This window comes from Gigantopelta aegis, chromosome 2 (assembly GCF_016097555.1).
Source record: "Gigantopelta aegis isolate Gae_Host chromosome 2, Gae_host_genome, whole genome shotgun sequence".
Lineage (NCBI taxonomy): Eukaryota > Metazoa > Mollusca > Gastropoda > Neomphalida > Peltospiridae > Gigantopelta > Gigantopelta aegis.
This window is the reverse complement of record NC_054700.1, coordinates 6,912,432-6,934,037: the sequence shown is the minus strand read 5'-3', so window position 1 is coordinate 6,934,037 and position 21,606 is coordinate 6,912,432. Positions and strand designations below refer to the sequence as shown.

The following is a 21,606-nucleotide window of genomic DNA, read 5'->3' as shown; positions in this document are numbered from 1 at the left end:
AACATATACAATGCATAATGCATATAGCAGCTTAACAAATAATTGTACACCAGGGATGATCCATTTTTCGGAAAATTAGTACCTATATATACAGTGAACAATCTAATTAAAATTAGCTCCACTATTACACGTGGATCTAACAGCAGCCCGTTGGAGCTCATGTCCAGTTTACCTTTTATTCGACCAATCAAAACCATACTTGCAAAATCATGCCAGTGATTTGAAAAGAATTTGAAAATATTCGGGATTATGCCGAGGGTATATGAAATGATTTGGGTGAATTACGAAGTAAGCCGGAAACTAATTGCAATATAAAATTTTATATAAAATTCAATTCAAGATGAAAAAACCCTGTGATGGTATAGCCATAAAATCTGTTTGTACTAGTATACAGTTTATTACTGCATTTTTCTCCCTGTTTTTGTTAATGTTGAAATAGGACAACAAGTTCGCCTATTGCATAAATAGTCTCGCACAATATTTTTAGAATTTGTATGCTCCCGAATAACGCTATATAAGGCGAAGTGTAATTGGTTGATATTTAAATTTTTGTTTATAGATGAAATGTCACCTGGACATGGGAGTCCACGCAATGCTGTTAGATCTACTGGTAGACCCAGTAGAGCTAATTTTAATCAGATTGTACAGTGAAACGCATCTAAACTGGATACCCACAGACCAAGTAAAACATTCAGTTTTAAAGGGTATATATCCAGTTTAGAAATGTTATGCTCTATATTGCTATTTACAGTCTTTAAAAAGAGACTGTAAAAAAGGAAGAGGGTATTCCAGTTTACAGAGGATCTGGTTTTAAGGGGTTCCATTGTACATTTAATATAACTATACATTTAATATAACTATACAAGCACACATACACATTTAAAATGAAAACAAGTAATATCTGACACAGGTGAATAACTAAATATACCACTACATTACAATATGTACCAGCATGCTGCAATCACACAATAATAATATATGATGTTTAAGAAATCAGATTTGATTACAACATAATTAAATTTCTGTTACATTCATTACAATTTAACGCCATCCCATTAGTCCAGCCATAGCAATGCGAGTTTGTTAATTTCTCCATGAATGTAAAAATAATGTCATATCTGATGTCATTTTATATCGATAGTTTGTCTTACTGAGCATTATTCATGAAGAATTAAAAAAGAATTAAAAATAAAATATTACATTTTAGTGTTACTACTTACTAGTAAATATGTTTCAAATTTAATTATAAGTATTGTCTGTTATTTCTTTTACATCCATCTGGGTATGAATAAAAATAATAATAATGTGCAATCTAATGTGAGAACAGCTTCACCAATTCAGTTTGTGTATGATTTGTTTTGTTCATACCCCAATGAACATATAAAAGAAATAACAGACAATCTTTAACTTAATAATTTTTTCTTTCCCCCCAAAAAAGATTGAAGAGGATTCATGTAAATAAAGACATAATAATAAATTCCAAGCATTCTAGGTGCATGTAGCGACAATTCTGTGAATAAAAATTAGAAGGCTGTAAAATTATTAAAATCTGTCGTTATGATCAAAATGAACAATAAAAGGTCAGTCTTTAAATTTAACTTCAACTTATTTTCGTGCTTATATCCAATTAAGCTTCAAGCACGCTGTCATGGGCACACACCTCAGCTATCTGGGCTGTCTGTCAAGGACAGTGGGTTAGTTGTTTGTGGTTAGCTTAAGAGAAGAGGGTGCAGTGGCATTACACCTACCAATTGAGTCGTTAAAACTTGTTTTGGTTTGGAGTCGGTACCAGGCTGCGAACCTTGTACCTACCAACCTACCCGTCTTTAAATTTAATGCTACGTTTTATTTTACTGCCAGCCACGGCTCGACCCGAGAGGATAAACTATGAAAACTTGGAAAAAGGTAGACAATTCGCTTGTTTGTTACCCCCAGTCTTGTAGCAGTTGCTTCCCCTTCACTTTCACTTTTATTTTGCAAGTTCCTTTTTTAAGTTGAGGTTGACTTTACTTTTAAACTGCATGTGGTGAGCTTTTAAATATAGAGAAATATATTTGCACTATTTCTGTTAATTTATTTTAATTATTCTGCATATATTTATGTTCTGTCAAAATACTGATTTTATTGCACACATGTAATCGTACAATTTTTAACTGCTTTAGAGTACATGCTACCAAATCCAATCCAATAGACAACGAATGTAGCAAAAATATGTGTAAAGATATTATTAAAACCTTTTTGCTGGCCAAAACCTCTTTTCCTGACATCCTGCTATTAAGCTGCTGTTTTATCCAACAAAAAGAATGGGGAAATAGTATTTATTCCTAAGTTTTGATATACAAATTCACTGGTGAAATATTGGGATGTAAACCCAGTGTCTACTAGTCCAATGGTTATACCATCAACACATTTATCTGAACTGCATGCACAGTGTATGTCCATTATAAACATTTGATTACCATGTTTAAATTATTTTAAAAACCCCACCCCAAAACCCCAGTAACATTCAGTGATATTAATTAATTATGTAATGAAGTAAAATAAAATATATACTGTAAATCATAAAATATTAGTGATCTTAAAATTTAGCAAAATCCAAATAAGTGACATATTAGCGACATAGAACTTTAGTGAGGTCATCATATCAGAAACTAAAAAACAAATAAGCATATGTTGTAGGATCAGCTAAAATAATGTTTTTGACAATTCTTGATGATAATTATGCAGCTTACAGACATCTTGAATATAGTAAAAAAAAAAAAAAAAAAATTATGGCAGTAATGTGCATGCTCACTAACTAGTGTTGTTGCTATCCTTTTGGTTTAATTAATAGTATGTAACCATTGTTTGTCTTCAGTTAATCACAAACAAAACAATCGCACAAAAATGTCATAACAATCTGTTGTATGCATCTTTAAATTTAGCGTCATGTAATATTAGCGTATTGTATGACCTCGCTAAATTTGCTGACATTTTATGCTCGCTAACATTTCCTGATTTACAGTACTTCACTTTTATGTAATCAGCATGTTTGGTGATTTAGCTTTTATTAAATTTTACACTATTGTATTTTATGTGAGCACTGCAATGATTTGTTTTGTTTTTCTTTGTACAATAGATCATATTGTTACATATACTGCATGTACATATAGACCACAGAAATAGTGTTGTCTATCTTTTTCTGTACATATAAAAACTATCACGTATTTACACTTTCAGCAAAAAATAATATACATTTATGTGGAAAACTTATTTTAAAATCAAAGTTAAACACGTTATAATGCCATCTTAATTTTATTCTTATCGACATTTACACATTTATTACCAGTAAATCCTAGGGATTCATTTATATCTCACTAATTTGGGCACCACAGGCTTTTTGTTTGTTATGACCACGGTCTTTTTAATGTAGAAATGTTAATAATAGTTGGTAAAAGATTACAAATTCAGAAATGCAACTAAAGTTATTTTAATCTAATTACAGCTTAACATTCCATAAATTTTTGAAGTTTGCATGTTTGTACTTAATTTGGGTTTGCTTATTTGGGGCATACTTATTTTATGTTGGGCACACCCTTCAACTATTTAAAAAAAGAAGAAGAAAGAAATGTTTTTTGTAACGACACACTCAACACATTTTATTTACGGTTATATGGCATCAGACATATGGTTAAGGACCACACAGATATTGAGAGAGGAAACCCGCTGTCGCCACTACATGGGCTACTCTTTCCGATTAGCAGCAAGGGATCTTTTATTTGCACTTCCCACAAGCAGGATAACACAAACCATGGCCTTTGTTGAACCAGTTATGGATAACTGGTCGGTGCAAGTGGTTTACACCTACCCACTGAGCCTTGCAGAGCACTCACACAGGGTTTGGAGTCTGTATCTGGATTAAAAATCCCATGCCTCGACTGGGATCCGAACTCAGTACCTACCAGCCTGTAGACTGATGGCCTAACCACACGCCACTGAGTCCGGTCTTTAGCTACCCATTATCGCCTCAGCTTTGGTGCAATCTAAAGGCTTGAATCCATTCCTTCATAGAATCAAATCTAACAATGAATTATCTCCGCTGGCAGGTGATACATTAAACCATCCTATGATCTAAAAATTATTTTATTAAACTGTGAAATACAGTGAAACTCCTCTAAACTGGACACCCTTGAGACCAAGTAAAAAGTTCGGTTTTCAGAGGAATCTGGTTTAGAGAGGCTCTCTTCTACACAGATATTTACAAAGGGACCAAGTAAAACATCTGGTTTTCAGAGAATTCCGGTTTACAGAGGGTCAGGTTTTGAGGGGTTGCACTGTATTTATTTTTTAAAAATCTATAAACCGTATAAATAAAATTCTCTTTAGCTTATTAAGTCGAAACTTTTTTCTGTAGAAATAAGCCAAGATCTCCTTTATGAAGTTGTTATTCAGAGCTGTATAAGTCAGTATGGCACATCAATAACATGTCAAATACTTTTATATTACTGTATTGTTTATTTTTGTTTATTTCAGATCTAAATCCAACAGTAAAAAAGGGTGAGTATTGACAGAAAGACTTCTGCAACCAGGCAAACATGGCTATTATTTATTAACTAGTTAACCATAACTGCATGATGATTATCAAAGACAATAATGATTATGGACACTTACATGTATATACACTCCATCAAATAGGATATTAAAAAAAACCTAAGAATGCCCTTGTAAAATACAGAGGAAGATAAAGAGAGAAAGATAATATTTACACTGCCATATAAAAGTGTAACTACATTTATCAGCTACCAATGATCATGCAATCAATTCAATCGAGAAAGAACTGAACAATGTTATTTCACATTAGGTTTTTAAAAAAATAAACCTTTATTCTTTTTTTTTTAGCCATCTTAAAACCTTTATTAAAACAGTTTTTGTATATTGTACTTTTAATCAGTTAACCAAAACAAATTCCTGCGATTCACTGTTGCACAAGATCGACATTATCTTGATCAAATATATCTATATTTTTGTCCGTTTCAACTACATAAAAGTTGAGTCGGCTTATACATGATACCAACCTTTTTATATCAGATATATAGAGGGGAATACTAAGGGGTTAGCTTATCCACAGTTGGCTAATACACAGCGTATACAGTAGCTCATAGATACAGCCATCCCTGAAGTGCCATTGCAGCCACAACAGAGAATCTGTATCATACCACTTCAGTACCTTGAAAGGTAGGAAACCTGCAACAATCAGGGGACACATCCAAGCTATCTAGGCTTGAGTTATCCTCCTCTTAATGGCAACACATAACCTCAAAACAACCTTTTGACTGCCTTGTGCAGAGATACAATTTTGAAAATATTAATGGTTTTAGTCATTTGCATTCATGAGATAAATATTGGTGTAATGTTATAAATGTGGATAAGGTTAAGCAGCTGAAGCTGTCAAGTAATTAAGACATGCCAGTATTGATCAAGCTGATATCAAGTACATCTCATGATGGTAGCCCAATGTATTGCCTTTGACGGATCTACCAACATCAATATATTTAAGATACATATAACAAGATCATTATATCCAAGATGTATCAATATATCCAATATATATAATATTTCCAATATACTACCTTTGACATATCTACAAAAATCAATATATCTAAGATATATATTATTATTATACTGTTTCAGTAAATTTAATTAATTATCTGTCTATGTTCACTAAATATTTTCAGCTATATTTGTGTCGGGAACCAAGTTTGTCGAGAAAGGAGACCCCATCCACGTGGTCTGTAATGCGTCTGGTTCGGACGACCCCCCAAGTGACCTAGTCTGGTTCAAGGATGGCATCAAGATCACGCCAGACGCACACCAGAAGATCACCATCGACAAATTCAAATTCCATCCAACGAAAACCCTAGTCAGCGTGCTCGATCTGAAACACAGTACCATGCATGACGCCGGCACCTACGTCTGTCGCAGCAGCAACTCGGACATCACCAGCATCAAGGTGCACGTTCTTAATGGTAGGTATATATATATCAATGTGAGATTATCGATTTGATTTCTGGATATTTGTGGTAGCATTACGAAAATTGAGTATATCTGAAGTTGGTAGCAATTACCAGTATCAAGCTGATAACATGTTGGTAGCAATCTACATCAAGCATATCTCATGATCGTAGCCCATTTGTTTCCAATTTATTGTCTTTAACATATTATTAATATATCTGAGATAGCCCGTTTCAGCCATGTGCATCATAATTACTGAACTGAATAATCTTCACAGAGAATCTATGTCATCACACAAATACCATGAGGTAGCTTATTTGTCAATTTATTACCACCAACATAATATTCTAAAATCAATATATTAGAGATATCAATATATAAAAATATGTGACAAATATAGATCAGTCTGTATTTATTCACCCCACCTACACAATTTCCATCCATCTATCAATCATCCATCCCATCCATCCCATCCATCCATCCACCCATCCATCCATCCATCTTTGCATATTAATTACCAATACTTTTTAAAATCTTTTTTATTCATTGCAGCTGGAACACAAAATGTAAAACGTAAGTATAGCATCAGTATAGTCTTCTTTACATAGTCGTTAAACCAGGCATTACAACAAAAAAAGATAATCAGTTTTAATAGCATGAGAAATGTCGGTAATCAGATCATGGGCCATTTTTCATGTGTGCAGTTTTTCACATGGCACGGTTATTGTTACCAAAACTGTCCTGCTCCTTGGGAAACATCTGGTTTTTTGCATGTACCTGCAAAATGCTGAGCCAAAACTGCACATATGGAAAAACAACCCGAAAACTTTCATCCAATTTAAGTGAAAAAAAACCCTATTAAAATGTGTATATATTTTTAGCAATTATGTTTCATTTACTTAATATGTATGTGAACACTAATTAAATAGCATATACACTAATTAAATAGTAAACATAACTGAATGTTAACCGATTCCATTAGATAATTCACCAACAACTAAGGAACTATAAGAGAATAGACTCACTATTGCATTTATCATACAACTTTTACTCAATTAACTGATCAGATAGTTAAAGCAAACAATGCTTGATGAATTCAATTAAATGGGACATCACAGAGTACATGTGTAAGTTTGTCTCCTCATGAATGTTGTTTACAAGGGAAATTATAATACAAATCTGGACAAGAACATTCTTAAAGCCGCACACCCTAGTTCCATCCAGCGAAAATAAATTATAATTTGGTTAATCTACAAACCTGTAACACACTTAGATCACGTTTTTATCAAATGGAGTGAAAAAGCAGGTTTTATATCGATAAATACCATGGGAATCCCCATGTCCCAATTGCTTGAAATAATTTTGAAAGTTAGTATTCTGATGTCACCGGTAGATGTCGCTTGAAACACAACAATGCCTACGTCATGACAAATTTCACAGACTTTGGGGTGCGTTTGTTTCACGTCTCCTGGACATGTTCCAACTGTTCTGTCCTGGTCTTATCCCTAGAGGCACTGATTTTCCGGAATCGCGGAAATACCTATCTGAAACGGAATTCCCGATTTTTTTCCAAAACATTATTTAACTTTAAATAGCGCATTTGATTAATTAAAAATTATTTTTCTAACTAGAAACTATGGACACCGACATCTGCCTGTGCTACGCTACGACACTAGTACCTTTGTATGTTACGCCAAATGTAGAGTATCTAGACGTTTTACCAGTCATGTTTTCTTCGCTTATTCCCGGCGATTTATCGGGAAAAACCGAACATTGTCAGCTAAAATTGTCCGACATTTACTCAAGTGAAAGATATGTTATGTTTGCTTATTAATTTTTAACATTTGCGGCATTGCCATATTTCCGATCTCACAAAGGAATGCAGTAATTGCATATTGTATGTCAGGCTTTGTTCAAAATAAATTATACAAGGGAAGTGGTTTATAGTGTGATCGTTTGTAATTATTTTCCCGATCATATCGTAAAGAAAACCGAAAATGTTCGAAGTCTGTGTCGTGGCGTATTTGTGTTTAAATTTAAACCAAAAATAAATACAAACTACCGACATGTTTTACCTCATTGCATATTTATTTTACACCAGCAATTAATTGCGCGGGGTGTGTGTGTGTGTGTGTGTGTGTGTGTGTGTGTGTGTGTGTGTGTGTGTGAAACAAAAACAGAATTTGTTTAATACTGAAACGGAAAAAACCGGAATTTGTAACATGAAACGGAAAAGGGAAAAATCTGAAATGGAAAATCAATGCCTCTATATCCCCTCTCCAGATATCGTAAGACTTAGCAAAATTATTTGTTTAAGGGTTTGTAACGTTTTGTATTGAGACACTTGTCTGAACTTTATTGTTACTGAATATGTTCACGAACTGTGAAGAAAAATCTCACAAATGAACAACAACAAATCGGATGTTTATTGCGCGAACCGTGCACGAGAAAACAAACCGAACCAAAATGATAACGGTCACGTGATATACCAACGTCTGACATTGAAATGGAAATATCCCCTCTAAAAATAGATTGGACCTTGCTTGCTTAACGGTTTTTTCTCGACAACACGTTTTGTGAAAAAATGCAAAAAATGCATTTCGTGGTTTTACAAACATCAGGATTACCAAAAAGCACTTCAGGTGAATGGAAATGTGTATTCTAAATAATAAAATGTAAGTAAAGTGCAATTTTATTTGTGAAAAATGGGGTTTAATAGCAAAAAACAACGCCGTAATGGTTAACAAATAAACATAACTAGGGTGTGTCCCTTTAAACAAGTCGTAAGTCCATTGGTAATCACATCTAAAAAATAACATTCTGGCTCGGTATTCTTATGAAGTGGTCGTATTATGTGTACAGCAAACCTAATGACTGTTTTCTGTAACGACACCACTAGAGCATAGAGATTTATTAATCATCGGCTATTGGATGTCAAACATTTGGTAATTCTGACAGTCTTAGAGAGGAAACCCACTACATGTTTCCATTAGTAGCAAGTTATCTTTTATATGCACCATCCCACACAGGATAGCACATGCCACAGCCTTTGACATACCAGTCGTGCTGCACTTTACCACTGGGCTATGTCCTGTCCTGGCAAACCTAATTAAAAACAGCCAATAAGATCCATATTAGATGGACTCATGCACAGAAAACATTTCAAAGTAAGTAACTATTTTAACATGCTCATATACCACAACACCTGTCAGAGACATGGAAAAAGAAACAAATGAGATGGGTTACACCAGAAGAGAGGTGGAGAAGATGGCCACAAACTGATGGCCACAAACTGACAACAGATGCGTTCTTTAGTTGATAGCCTATGCTCCAGCAAGCAAATAGGCATAAGTAAGCAAGCAAGCAAGTATATACCACAAGAGTTTCAAACACACATTTCAAAAATATTTTTAATATAAATAGTCTATTTAAAGAATATATTTCTTTTTCTTCCAGGGACCTCAACAACAGATGAAGGCAAAAGTAGCCAGACATCTACATATGCAGATTGCTGTACCAGCACCTTGTTACTATGTCTGTTCTTACACACTTTACACTGGACTTTCCAATCACATTTACTTTGAAACTGGGCATTACATTAATCATATGCATATAAATTTTGTAGTTGCCATGCAATAAGCAAGTCATGTGGATGTGGGCACAGTGCATAAATGTGATACAATACCAGAATGATTCGGGTGACGTCTTCATACTAGATGTGACACCAATAATCAAATACATGAATGATTCGGATGACATCTTCATGCTAGATGTGACACCAATAATCAAATACATGAATGATTCGGGTGACGTCGATCTTCATGCTAGATGTGACACCAATAATCAAATACATGAATGATTCAGGTGACGTCTTCATGCTAGATGTGACACCAATAATCAAATACATGAATAAATTTTTAGTAATGGTGAGAAATACAGAAAAACAATGAAGCGATATGAATGCAAAATAATGATACTATAAAAAGAGTATAATGGTAAACTCCAACATCTGGATAATAACAGATAAGGAATAACCGAGGAGCGACACACAGCTATCATGTGTGAATCTTTTACCAAAGGAGATCACACTTAGAATATCGGATCAATGTGAAACAGTCACAGTATATAACTGAAGTAGAGGGCACAGATGATTTCATGATATTGACATCCAATTTAGCTGTGAAAAAACTTTAAGATAGTGATTAATTGTTCTACTAACTTAATTTATGTGGTGCCATCTTATCAAATTGAACATTGATATTTAATTCTTTTGTAGTACTTTAATTTTTTTTTTTAAATTCACATGCTATTGTAATTATGGAGAGCTAAAAATGACTCCTTGAACTAGTCTTAAGGCAGTGATTGGGAGCCAGAGTGATACAAATTACTGCCCTTGAACTAGATGGGGTGACAATGATAGCTTCTCTTAAAATGGTGAGATCTGTGACATTAATAAAAAGCTGTGGCTGCATACATGGACATGGTATTGAAGAATGTTTCAGGTACAAGTGACAGCTTTTCAAATGATACAAATGGAGATTGCAGAGACAAATTACATCAGTTGTTCAACTTGCAGATGGCAATTCCATTGTGTGTTACAAATGAATATAAAGACAGATTTGATGGAAATTCCAGATACAAATGGCAACCTGTACATGTGTATATTGCAAATGTTCATCACTGAATGGTGCATTAGCATATATTCCAGATTTGAAGTGTCCACTGACATGATAGCACATACCTTGTTATTTCACTCTACATAGTGATGATTAATGTACATGGTTTGCACAAACCTCTGAGCTGTATTAACCTAAGATACATGGCATGGCAGTACAAAAAGTACCAGGGCAGTTTGTAAGCCTAACATAAGGTCTCCTCCAGGCAGACAAAAAGAACAAAAGTTTGTTTTATTTAACGATGCCAGAAGAGCACATTGATTTTTTTATCTTATCATCGGCTATTGGACGTGACAAAAAGAGCACTAAAATATAACTGCAACTGTCTCCTTACCTCCCTTCCCTCACCAGGTATTTGCAAACAGATTACAAAAACTATAATAGTAAACTAGTCATAAGTTAAAAGCCTATATCAAATTTTACCTTACCATTTCAAAATTCAAATAAAAAATCAGAGGCAGTGGATAGGTAATGAAAAGTAGATAACAGACTTGAATAAAGCATTTCAGATTGCATGTACATGAGGCTTTTACTTGCAGTTTGTTTGGTTGTTAGAAGAAAGCATTTGGCAAATGCATAAAAAATCCAAGATTGTTTGGACTTTTTAAAATGTGTTTTCTTACCAAGCAGGACACCTGCCTGAAAACTGCATGGTGCACGTGAATCCTTTTTACGTTAACACCTTTCATGTTTGATTAGGGTAGAGAGTACAAATTTCTTTACAATCTGGCTTTGGATAACGATGCCACCAAATCGTAAACTGACCATTCTGGACTGTGGTCAAGCCCTGCCATACCTAAATGATAGCATACCCATGAGACAAGTAGTGAGATACCTGCAAGTGAGCCATTCCGTCATCCATTATAACTGCAAGAGCGTTTCCATACCACTGGCACAGCGAATGGGTTAATCCTCTCAAGTGCAGTGTTCATGTGGCTCTTAACTTCTTGTGACTAGTATATTATATCCTTTACCACTGGGCTACATCCTAACCCCATTCCCCACAAAAAACCAGAAGTTTGCTTTATTTAATGACACCACTACAGCATATTGATCAATCAATCATCAGCTATTGGATGTCAAACATTTGGTAATTCCGACTCGTAGTCATTAGAGGAAACCCGCTACATCTTTCCTAATGCAGAAAGTCTTTTATATGAACTTTCCCAGACAGGATAGCACATACCAAAGACTTTGATATACCAGTCGTGGCCCAAAAAACTCAAAGTACAGTCTTTAACCTTTCATGTCTGCTGGATGTTATGGACCGAGCTTTTTTGTGTTTTGAAAGTAATGGCAGTGTGAAGCATCCACAACATTAATAAACTGATGGTATATGTCGCAAACCATCATGCTACGACAGGGTTAATAATTTCATTACTTCTATTATATATGGTTGTTAGGGTTTAAGCTGGATGCCAAAAATTAATAGCAATTTGGAAAATTTTATAAAAAAATCTGTAGCCAAATTCTAGTAATATTTATCCAAGCAGAATTATTTTTAAAAATAGCTATACACATACAAATGATACATGGTTTTCAAATTAGCTTGTTGGCAAATTGGTAATAACATGTATATATATTTTTGCCAAATTCAACTTTAAATCAGTTGGAAATTTGGAGAATGACAGCTTGAAAAAAAAACAATATTTATTTTTGTGAATATGAAAACCATAGGCTATTTAAACTCTGAAAGCAAACTGGTGCAGTTAATTAAGTAATATCAGCATTAACAGATATGGATTACTATGTGCAATGGTTCAATTTCTGCCAATATTACACAGGAAATATGATTGGTTTAAGCATTCATATGAAAATATCAGTGTGGCATGTTGATCTACATAAAACCATGGAAGATCGCATGAATTCAAGCCATTGCATGTGGGCACTATTGTAAATATAGCAGTGTACATATTGTAAATTCACTACTTAACATATAGCAGCATAATTCAGATGAAGAGTTCTAGGATTTTTAATGGGGATGGGAGGCTGTAACACTAATATAATGGTGATGTTAATAAACATGATCTCTCACCTTACACAACAGTAAAATACATTACTTCACCAAAATCGCACTTTTAATTAATCCCATTGGGCTACTAAAAATTACAATTTTGATAAAGTCGCATAAAATAATTAAGATGTTTAGTACCGGTATATGGTTTGGTTAATTTAAGACAAACTAAATTTAAGTGCACCTTTGCTAATACTATTTATCAAACAGTTAAAAACATTTTGTCCAAGAATCAATAGTGATACATACAATGTATGTATATGAATGAAAAATTTCAAGTCATGACAATTTTCTATACATGGTATAATATGTTGTAATATATTTTAGTATATTGCTCATGTGTTATATCAGTAGATCCCCGATGGCAGACAAATGGACATGATTCTGAAAACATTCCAATTTAAATATACCATATAATATTTTTCTGGTTACTACATGCATATTGTTTAATATATAACATGAATCAATTGAGAAACATGAAACAGTTATTTATTCGACAACATACATTGATAATATGTTTGTAATTACAACTTGATGTGTAACCCATGACATGATTATATGGACATATGTGTATTTGACAAAATAAGGTTTACTCAAACTGTATCCCATCTTATTTTAGTGCTGGGTTTAATTAATCATTGATAATTAAGGTAAAAATAAAATTAATATTATAAGTATAGATATTTATCCTTTTTTTAATAGTGACAGGGGGTAAAATTTAATTTTTAATTTTATATTTTCAAGACATTGGAAATACAGCACATAAAGCAATGTATTCTACCAAAAATATATATTGTTACAATTATATCATTCTTTGTTTCATTTCTTCTGTTATTTTGTAGTTAGGCAGCAGCTGCCTCTACAGATAAAATAAATGAATAGATTTGGGTTTGAAAGGACAAAAATTAAATTAATAGTTTTTAACGTTTGAAAATATGATTTCATCTGGGGGGTTTTCCCCAAAGTACATTAATGATCTGAAATGCTTTAAAACAGACCGTTAGTAGCTATATATGGGGTTTCCAGCTTTCAAAAGATCATTTCACATTTTATTTTTTAAAGCACATAACTGAAATGTCCTACATATCAGATGATTCTTATACATGGTGTCTGTTATAGCAAGGTAGGCTGAACTTCATCTACAAGAGATACCAAAATAGTATTGTATGACATGTCCAACATTGGGGCTATATATAGATGGATTCTCATGTCAAACATATTACAGTGAAACCTGTCTAAACCAGACACTGAATAAACCGAAATCCTGTCAAAATAGACCATGTTTCATGGTCCTGAATTTTCTAAATTCTAAAATTATGCAACCCTCTAAACACCAGGGCCCCGTTCCACAAAGTGATCTTAGCACTAAGATCACCTTAAATGCATATGTTAGCTGTGCAGTTAGGGTGACCGTAGGGCTAAGATTGCTTCGTGGAACGTGGCTCAGGGGCCTAATAATTCACAAAGCTCTCTTAGGCTCTGCTAGACAACAAAGCATCCTCTTTGCAAGTCTTTTTGCATTACACCACGAGATCGCAAAGTTGCGAGAGTTTAGTGAACTGGACCCCTATAATCCTGTCTAAATGAGATAAATATTAGATCGCCGGTGTGATCCGGTTCAGACAGGTTTCACTGTTAACAGTACCATACTAACAGTTCAGATATTACATGTTCATTAATTATTAACAAAATTAATAAAGATTATATATGTGCACCTATACATGTAGCTAAAAAACAATGGGACATCAGTAATAATTAATTTTTATATTCTTTAAAAGAATCAAAATTAATACCTGTTTATAAATCTTGTTTTTGATAATAAATTTATTCATGCACTTGAAAAACAATCATGGTGCATATTAAAACAATGCTAGAAATCCACACATTTTATGCAATTCCTCCATTATGATTACAATATTGATCTGTTGATCATAAACATGCATGTACATTTACTGTGAAATAAAGGTTTCCATTCAATTTGGCTATTTCTTGCTCAAGCCAGTGCACCACGACTGGTACATCAAAGGCCGTGGTATGTGCTATCCTGTCTATGGGATAGTGCATATAAAAGATCCCTTGCTGCTAATCAAAAAGAGTAGCCCATGAAGTGGTGACAGCAGGTTTCCTCCATCAATATATGTGTGGTCCTTAATCTTATGTCTGATCCCTAAATGAAATGTGTTGAGTGCGTCATTAAATAAACCATTTCCTTCCTTGAAATATACTGAGGCATAAATAACACAATGCATATTTCACTGAATATTTTCTTACAGATGTCATATCACATACATGAAGTATGTGGACAAATGTGCATGGTCTAAAAACTGCAATTAACTTCAGCTGCCCCCAGTTTCAGTTATACTATGGCTAAACGAGTGTGTGGTTGAAACATTTCCTTCCTCTGCAAAGGCTATACCTACTGTGACAGTGACCCACTGAACACTGGGAAACTTTGAATTTTAAATTGCTATTGAAAGTTTTTTTGTTTCGTGATTACAAACGCATCCGATTGTGCTTGAATATTTTTTTTTTTTTTATTAATTTTTTTTTTCAAATGAGACTATAAATAAATAAAATTCTTACCTCCACTAGAATGGTGTGTGATGTCCTTGTTTGGTGCACTCCACCCTTGTTTGTCTTTGAACTTCTGGCAATGAATCAAATAAATGTTTTCCCCATCTTTGTGGAAACTGACCCAGGACTGTGAACTCAAGCTTCTGTGTTCGTCCCTGCCCCAAGTCCAAACAGTTTTAATGCATAAAAGAATACTTTTTTGCATCAAGTCTGCATCGTCAAACAAAGTCACATCAACATTAGTGCACAACTGATGCAATCAACAAGTAAATGGACACAAAAGTAAATTATGTCATAAGAAAGGCATGGACTCATGACGACTGTCACATGCAGTGTTGGTCTTGGTACAAAACAGATATATCATGGCTTTGATTAATTCCTGTGCCACCGGCATGTAAACCATTCACATGTAATTAAAACAAAAACTAATAATACGGTAATGTTAAAAACTAAGATGAGATTTATGATTTATAGACAGTATAATCTTGTTTCGTCAAACTCGGAAGGGTCAAACACAATGCAACACTAACCAAAAACGATGTTCCAAGTTACACTTACATGTTGTTGACCGAATGGTTCGGTCAAACTACCCCATGGGTCGAAATCTTTCTCAAGAGCCAACAAGATTCAACTGTAGTTATGGCAGTTGCTTTAACAGATTGGATTGTATATACATTGTAGCCTCATCAAATATATTCTTAAGCCCTTTGGGTGGATTAAAAAGGTTAACTGGATTGTATTTAATGTTATAGTTGGAAAGACATTTAATTAAGGTAGGTCTTTCCTTGGTGTACAAGTTTATAGTACAATAAAAGAGATGGTGTCTGTTTTTTTTTACAGCTAGCACACATGGAATCAATTTTATTGATAAATTTATGTCTAGTATTATTTAGGCAAAAGGTCTGGTTAAAGTTCTAGTAGTTTTAATATTGATGGAAGTGGGACTATTACCTTTTTACAGCTAGCACACTTGGAATCAATTGTATTGTCCAATGTATGTCATGTATCATTTAGGCCACCCCTATTCTAAGTATGGTTATAGTTCTAGTAGTTTTAATATTGTTGGCAGTTGACTAGGAAAGTTAACTTTAGGTTTGATCCTTAGGTAAGGATCCTTAGCAATTGAAGGGCTGTTATTGGGCTGTTAATAACTATGCGAGTAATGCGGGTTTCTACAGTTTGCGCAGTTCATTGGTTCTGTACAAGGCTTGTCTAGATACCTTTTTGGGTGTCTGTCCCCACACCTGAACTTGTAAAGGAGACCAGGTTCCCCAAACCGGATCTGCACTTTTTGATATTGTGTCCTTATCTCTGGCAATGAGTGCATTTTATTTTATGGGTTTTGGCTTGAAACGAAGTAGGGGGATGTAATTTGACATTTGTACTTGAATAAGATTTGGTCAACTTCTGCAGAAGATTTAAGAAGTATTATTGAGATACCCATTCCTCCAAACGGTGACATTCTTAATATCCAAATTATCGTTTTCTTTGATTGGGATGTTTTGGATTTGTGGGCCGGTTAATTCTAAATTAGACGTCTTGACCAATCAACTAAGAGAATAGTCCGGGCGGGTGTGAGTAGAAGGGGTAGTAACTACTCTTAACTCCTTTACTGACAATGGCAAAGCTGTTGGGTTGTAGTTTTGTTTCAGCCTGTTGTTGGGCTTGACCACCTCCACACCTTGTGGGTTGAATTTTAGTGTACAATTCCTTAGGTATATGGGTACCTGTTGTCTGGGGTGGTGGGAATGTTTACTGTTAGTGAGGGTATTCTTCCTGAAGCGTTAGGGGTTTGTTTGTAGTCACTGGTTTTTAGAAGGAAGGAAGTAAATGTTTTATTTAACGATGCACCACTCAACACATTTTATTTACGGTTATATGGCATCAGACATATGGTTAAGGACCACACAGATATTGAGAAAGGAAATCCGCTGTCACCACTTCATGGGCTACTCTTTTCAATTAGCAGCAAGGTATCTTTTATACGCACCATCCCACAGACAGTAGTACATACCATGGCCTTTGATATGCCAGTTGTGGTACACTGGCTGGAACGAGAAATAGAAATGTTGGGAGAGTTTTTGTTTATTTATTTTTTTCTGGGGGGGGGGGGGGGGGGGGGGGGGGGGGGGGGGGGGGCAGAGATATCATCTGTTCTTCACTTGACAGCAGGTCAGCCAAATTACTTTCGCCTAAGAGAACTCACTTAGCCCTGCAAATTGGGGTTTGGGTAGGGTGGACATTTTTTAGTTGTTTTAATATTCTTGGACTGGGGGACAGCATAGGTGCTGGTATCTAAAACTATACATATTAAAAGTAGAAATAGAAGAATGGTACTCACCTAAATCTTCATCTGTGGGGGAGTGAAGCAGGGTGATGGGTACTCTCTTCTTCCTGGTCCTTTTCCAGATGTATACAAGTGGTGGCGTGGGTGATCTTGGAGACCCCAGTTCAGATGAAGTTGGTGTCAACTCTGGGTGGGTGCTTACCACACCGAGAATAACAGAACAGATTGACTTGTTTGGGGAGTTTTTATTTTCAGGGGTAGGGGTTATCTTCTGGGAATTCTTCACTTCACTGTAAATTGTCTGAAATTGACAGCGCGTCAGCCAATTTACCCGACAAAGTGTTTGGTAATTTGGTCAGTTTATCTTTTGATGGTTGATCATCCATCCCCTCCCCAGCAGACGAGGGGAAAGAGAATTATCGCAAATGTTTGTTTTTGACGGGACAAAAACAAATGAGGAGTCGGCAATGTTGTAACTCTTTACAGATTTTATTCCAGCCATTGCACCACGACTGGTACATCAAAGGCCTTGGTATGTGCTATCCTGTCTATGAGATCCCTTGCTGCTGATAAAAAAAAAGAGTAGCCCATGAAGTGGCGACAGTGGGTTTCCTCCCTCAATATCTGTGTGGTCCTTAACCATATGTCCAACGCCATATAACTGTAAATAAAATGTGCTGAGTGTGTCATTAAATAAAACATTTCCTTCCTTCCTTTACAAATTTATTCGCAAGTATACTGTGAATAGTACCGCTGTACAGTTCAGGCACTTGGTAATGGAGGAGTCCAATGGAGATTTTTTTTTAAGTAGTACTAGTGTTGGTTTTGTGGTACCCATTTCTGACTGCCAAGCCATGTCACTTGTAGTGAAAGGGTAGAAAGTTTTAAGATGTCTGAACATGAAATGTTTTCTGCCATTTTTGTTGACAAAGTACAAAGGTCGGGTTGTAGTTTTAATAGTTTTATTTAGTATGGGGGATTAATTGTATTTAGTCAGTAATTTATTAATGAAATGGTTATAGGAAAAGATATTAACTAATATACATGTAGAAGTTAAATCTATTTAGGTATTATTCTAGTCATGCCTATGACCATAATGGTGATTTAGTTGAGAACAAGTGCTGACCTAAAAGAAAACACCAAAATGCACATAAAATAAAACTAAACAAAATCAATACACTTACAAACTTTCACATAAGACTCAGTGGTACATGTAATAAAATATTCAATGCGGTGTACATTTAAAAATTATTCTTCTGCATGTTGTTTTATCAGACCTCCTTGCTCTTCAGCGGCCAACGGTGGAATGGCATCATATGGGATGGGAACTTTATACATGCCCATATCAAATGAAGGTTCAGGCACACCCATCTTGGGCTTAACATCTGACTTTGCCACGGACTAATGTTTTATGGGGCTAAGCCTGTATACAGTTGTTACTAGTGTGGCCTTCTATACAATATTTGCATGTCTATTAACAAAATTAAAAAATGATGGTTAATCAGTAAACTTTTCACATCTAGGCAGGGGATAAAAATTCCCATCGCCCGACGCCCGGGTCATGTGGAATTTTAATGTTGGGCAAGTAATTAGTTTAACTGCATGTGCCCAATGACGAGTGACTAATTTAAGACCTAAAACCCTAACCCTACATCAGGAGCGATCGGAACTCTTGCCAGTGCGTTAAGACACCAACATGGAAAGAAATGTTTTATTTAACGACGCACTCAACACATTTTATTTACGGTTATATGGCGTCAGACATATGGTTAAGGACCACACAGATTTTGAGAGGAAACCCGCTGTCGCCACTGCAAAGGCTACTCTTCTGATTAGCAGCAAGGGATCTTTTATTTGCGCTTCCCACAGGCAGGATAGCACAAACCATGGCCTTTGTTGAACCAGTTATGGATCACTGGTCGGTGCAAGTGGTTTACACCTACCCATTGAGCCTTGCGGAACACTTAGTCAGGGTTTGGAGTCGGTATCTGGATTAAAAACCCCATGCCTCGACTGGGATCCGAACCCAGTACCTACCAGCCTGTAGACCGATGGCCTGCCACGACGCCACCTAGGCCAGTACACCAACATGGAGACATGTACAAGTAATCGTTTCGATGATCTTCTAACTTGGAAATAGCATCCAATACACTTTACAGCTTATATAAAATTAAAGGATGTACATGCCTTGTATGTGCAATCAAAATGTTTAATCGTTGCAAACATGGTTACCAGGTTATACGAGGTGGTATACAGTTTAAAATTGTCATATTAAAATTAACATTAACATGGTTGCGGAATCTGCTCTTTGCAAATGAACAGGGACGTAAAGCAAGTACTACTAACGAGTTTATAATTTCCGAGTTCACTCGAACAAATAATAAATATTACGAACTGTATTCAACTGTTTAAATCAACAAGTAAAGTAGACGGTATAATATCTGCCCGGTTTCCCCCCCCCCTTTGTTTTTAGTTAGGGTTAGGGGTTGAGGTTAGGGTTAGGGGTTGAGGTTAGGGTTTGAGATTAGGGTTAGGGTTTGAGGTTAGGGTTAGGGGTTGGGGTTGGGGTTAGGGTTTAAGGTTAGGGTTAGGGTTTGAGGTTAGGGGTTGGGGTTAGGGTTAGGGGTTGAGGTTAGGGTTAGGGTTAGGGTTAGGGTTAGGGGTTGAGGTTAGGGTTAGGGGTTAGGGGAAGGAGGACCAGGCAGATATTTTTCTGATTTCTAGTCTATTTTAAAAGGCATTTCACCGTTTCAGCATCACACTCTTGTTTCACTGTTGTAACTTTATCCAAATGTCTTACATGTTTGTAGGTTAACTAAACTTGGTATCCATTTTTCATGGATTGAAACTTGGTTCTGTGCCTTTAAGCATTGTAAATGTATGAAGTTAAAGCATGTAAGACAAACTGGATTTGTAAATTTGTCCCTGAATGGCTAAAATAATGTCACAGACATGTGAAAATATTCATATATTAGAGCCGATTTTGTTGTCCATTGATAACAATTAAAATACTACATTTGATATTGAAGAACTATTTACAATGACGTCGCTTCGCGGCACTTGATCTAAAAAAAAAAAAAAAAAAGGCAGACATTTTTAACTCAACGATGATAAATGTTTAGTTTTTTTTCTGGTCAAGAGTTCCTTCCATTCACTGTCAACTTACCTGATACAATCCTCAACTTATAACATTACCTGGCATTATAAACTATGCAACGATATCTTGGTATTTTAGACTATTTTAAGTAATATTCGATTACCACAATCTGCACGTTCCCTGCGTTACAAACTTCTGTAAGAGCCAGCAGCCGACGTTCACAAACGATTTGATTGGTTCCCCGTGTGGTCATCTGGTTTAACGTGAAGCTCCAAAACAAACCTACCAGCTAGTATAGACATGTGTACGGGGGGTGGGGGTCGTTTTGGTTTAACGTGAAGCTCGAAAACAAACTTACTAGCTGGTATAGGCATGTGTGCAGGAAGGGGGGGGGGGGGGTCGTTTTGGTTTAACGTGAAGCTCGAAAACAAACTTACTAGCTAGTATAGGCATGTGTGCAGGAAAGGGGGGGGGGGTCGTTTTGGTTTAACGTGAAACTCGAAAACAAACCTACGAGTTTATGCACGTGAGTAGGAAAGTGTGCGGTGTTTCGTTACGTTTAACGTGAAGCTCGAAAACAAACCTACGAGTGTAGGCGCATGTGCAAGAAAAACATTCACATTGTGCTGGGGATGGGTAGACTGTGGCGAATGAAGTTTTAGGGACGGTTCGGGTCATGCTCTCCAAGAAAATATATAGAAAACAATTCTAAATTCGTTAAGAGCCGTCCTCTGCACCCACGCCTGTCCAGTGTTTTTCCTGCTTTGTAAAAACTAATTCTGTTGAAGGCAATTTGCTTGAGGTCAAATTATAAAATAACTGGACTATGCAGTCCCTGCAATTAAGAAAATGTCTACGGCAAAAAACCAAAAACAAACAAAAACCCAAACAAAACAAAACAAACAAAACCAAAAACAAAAGTTGCCCCTTTACTTTGTTTTTGTGCTGTGATGGTCCGGGAGATGAA

At 35.5% G+C, this 21,606-nt stretch overlaps 1 protein-coding gene and 1 long non-coding RNA gene across 2 annotated transcripts in view; one reads left to right on the top strand and one right to left on the bottom strand.

The window, feature by feature from the left end:
* The window catches only part of LOC121380680 (zwei Ig domain protein zig-8-like), a 141,994-nt gene extending 130,233 nt beyond the window's left edge, over positions 1 to 11,761 (top strand). The window contains exons 4-7 of the mRNA XM_041509624.1: positions 4,513 to 4,536; positions 5,715 to 6,005; positions 6,544 to 6,564; positions 9,448 to 11,761. Of these exons, the coding sequence (XP_041365558.1) occupies positions 4,513 to 4,536; positions 5,715 to 6,005; positions 6,544 to 6,564; positions 9,448 to 9,575 (464 nt within the window). The 3' untranslated portion in view covers positions 9,576 to 11,761. The remainder of the gene's footprint in view (positions 1 to 4,512; positions 4,537 to 5,714; positions 6,006 to 6,543; positions 6,565 to 9,447) is intronic.
* LOC121380687 overlaps positions 1 to 20,851 on the bottom strand; it is a 247,045-nt gene extending 226,194 nt beyond the window's left edge. Inside the window, exon 1 of the long non-coding RNA XR_005958992.1 lies at positions 20,803 to 20,851. This is a non-coding gene — a long non-coding RNA (uncharacterized LOC121380687). The remainder of the gene's footprint in view (positions 1 to 20,802) is intronic.
* Between the last annotated feature and the right edge of the window lie 755 nt (positions 20,852 to 21,606).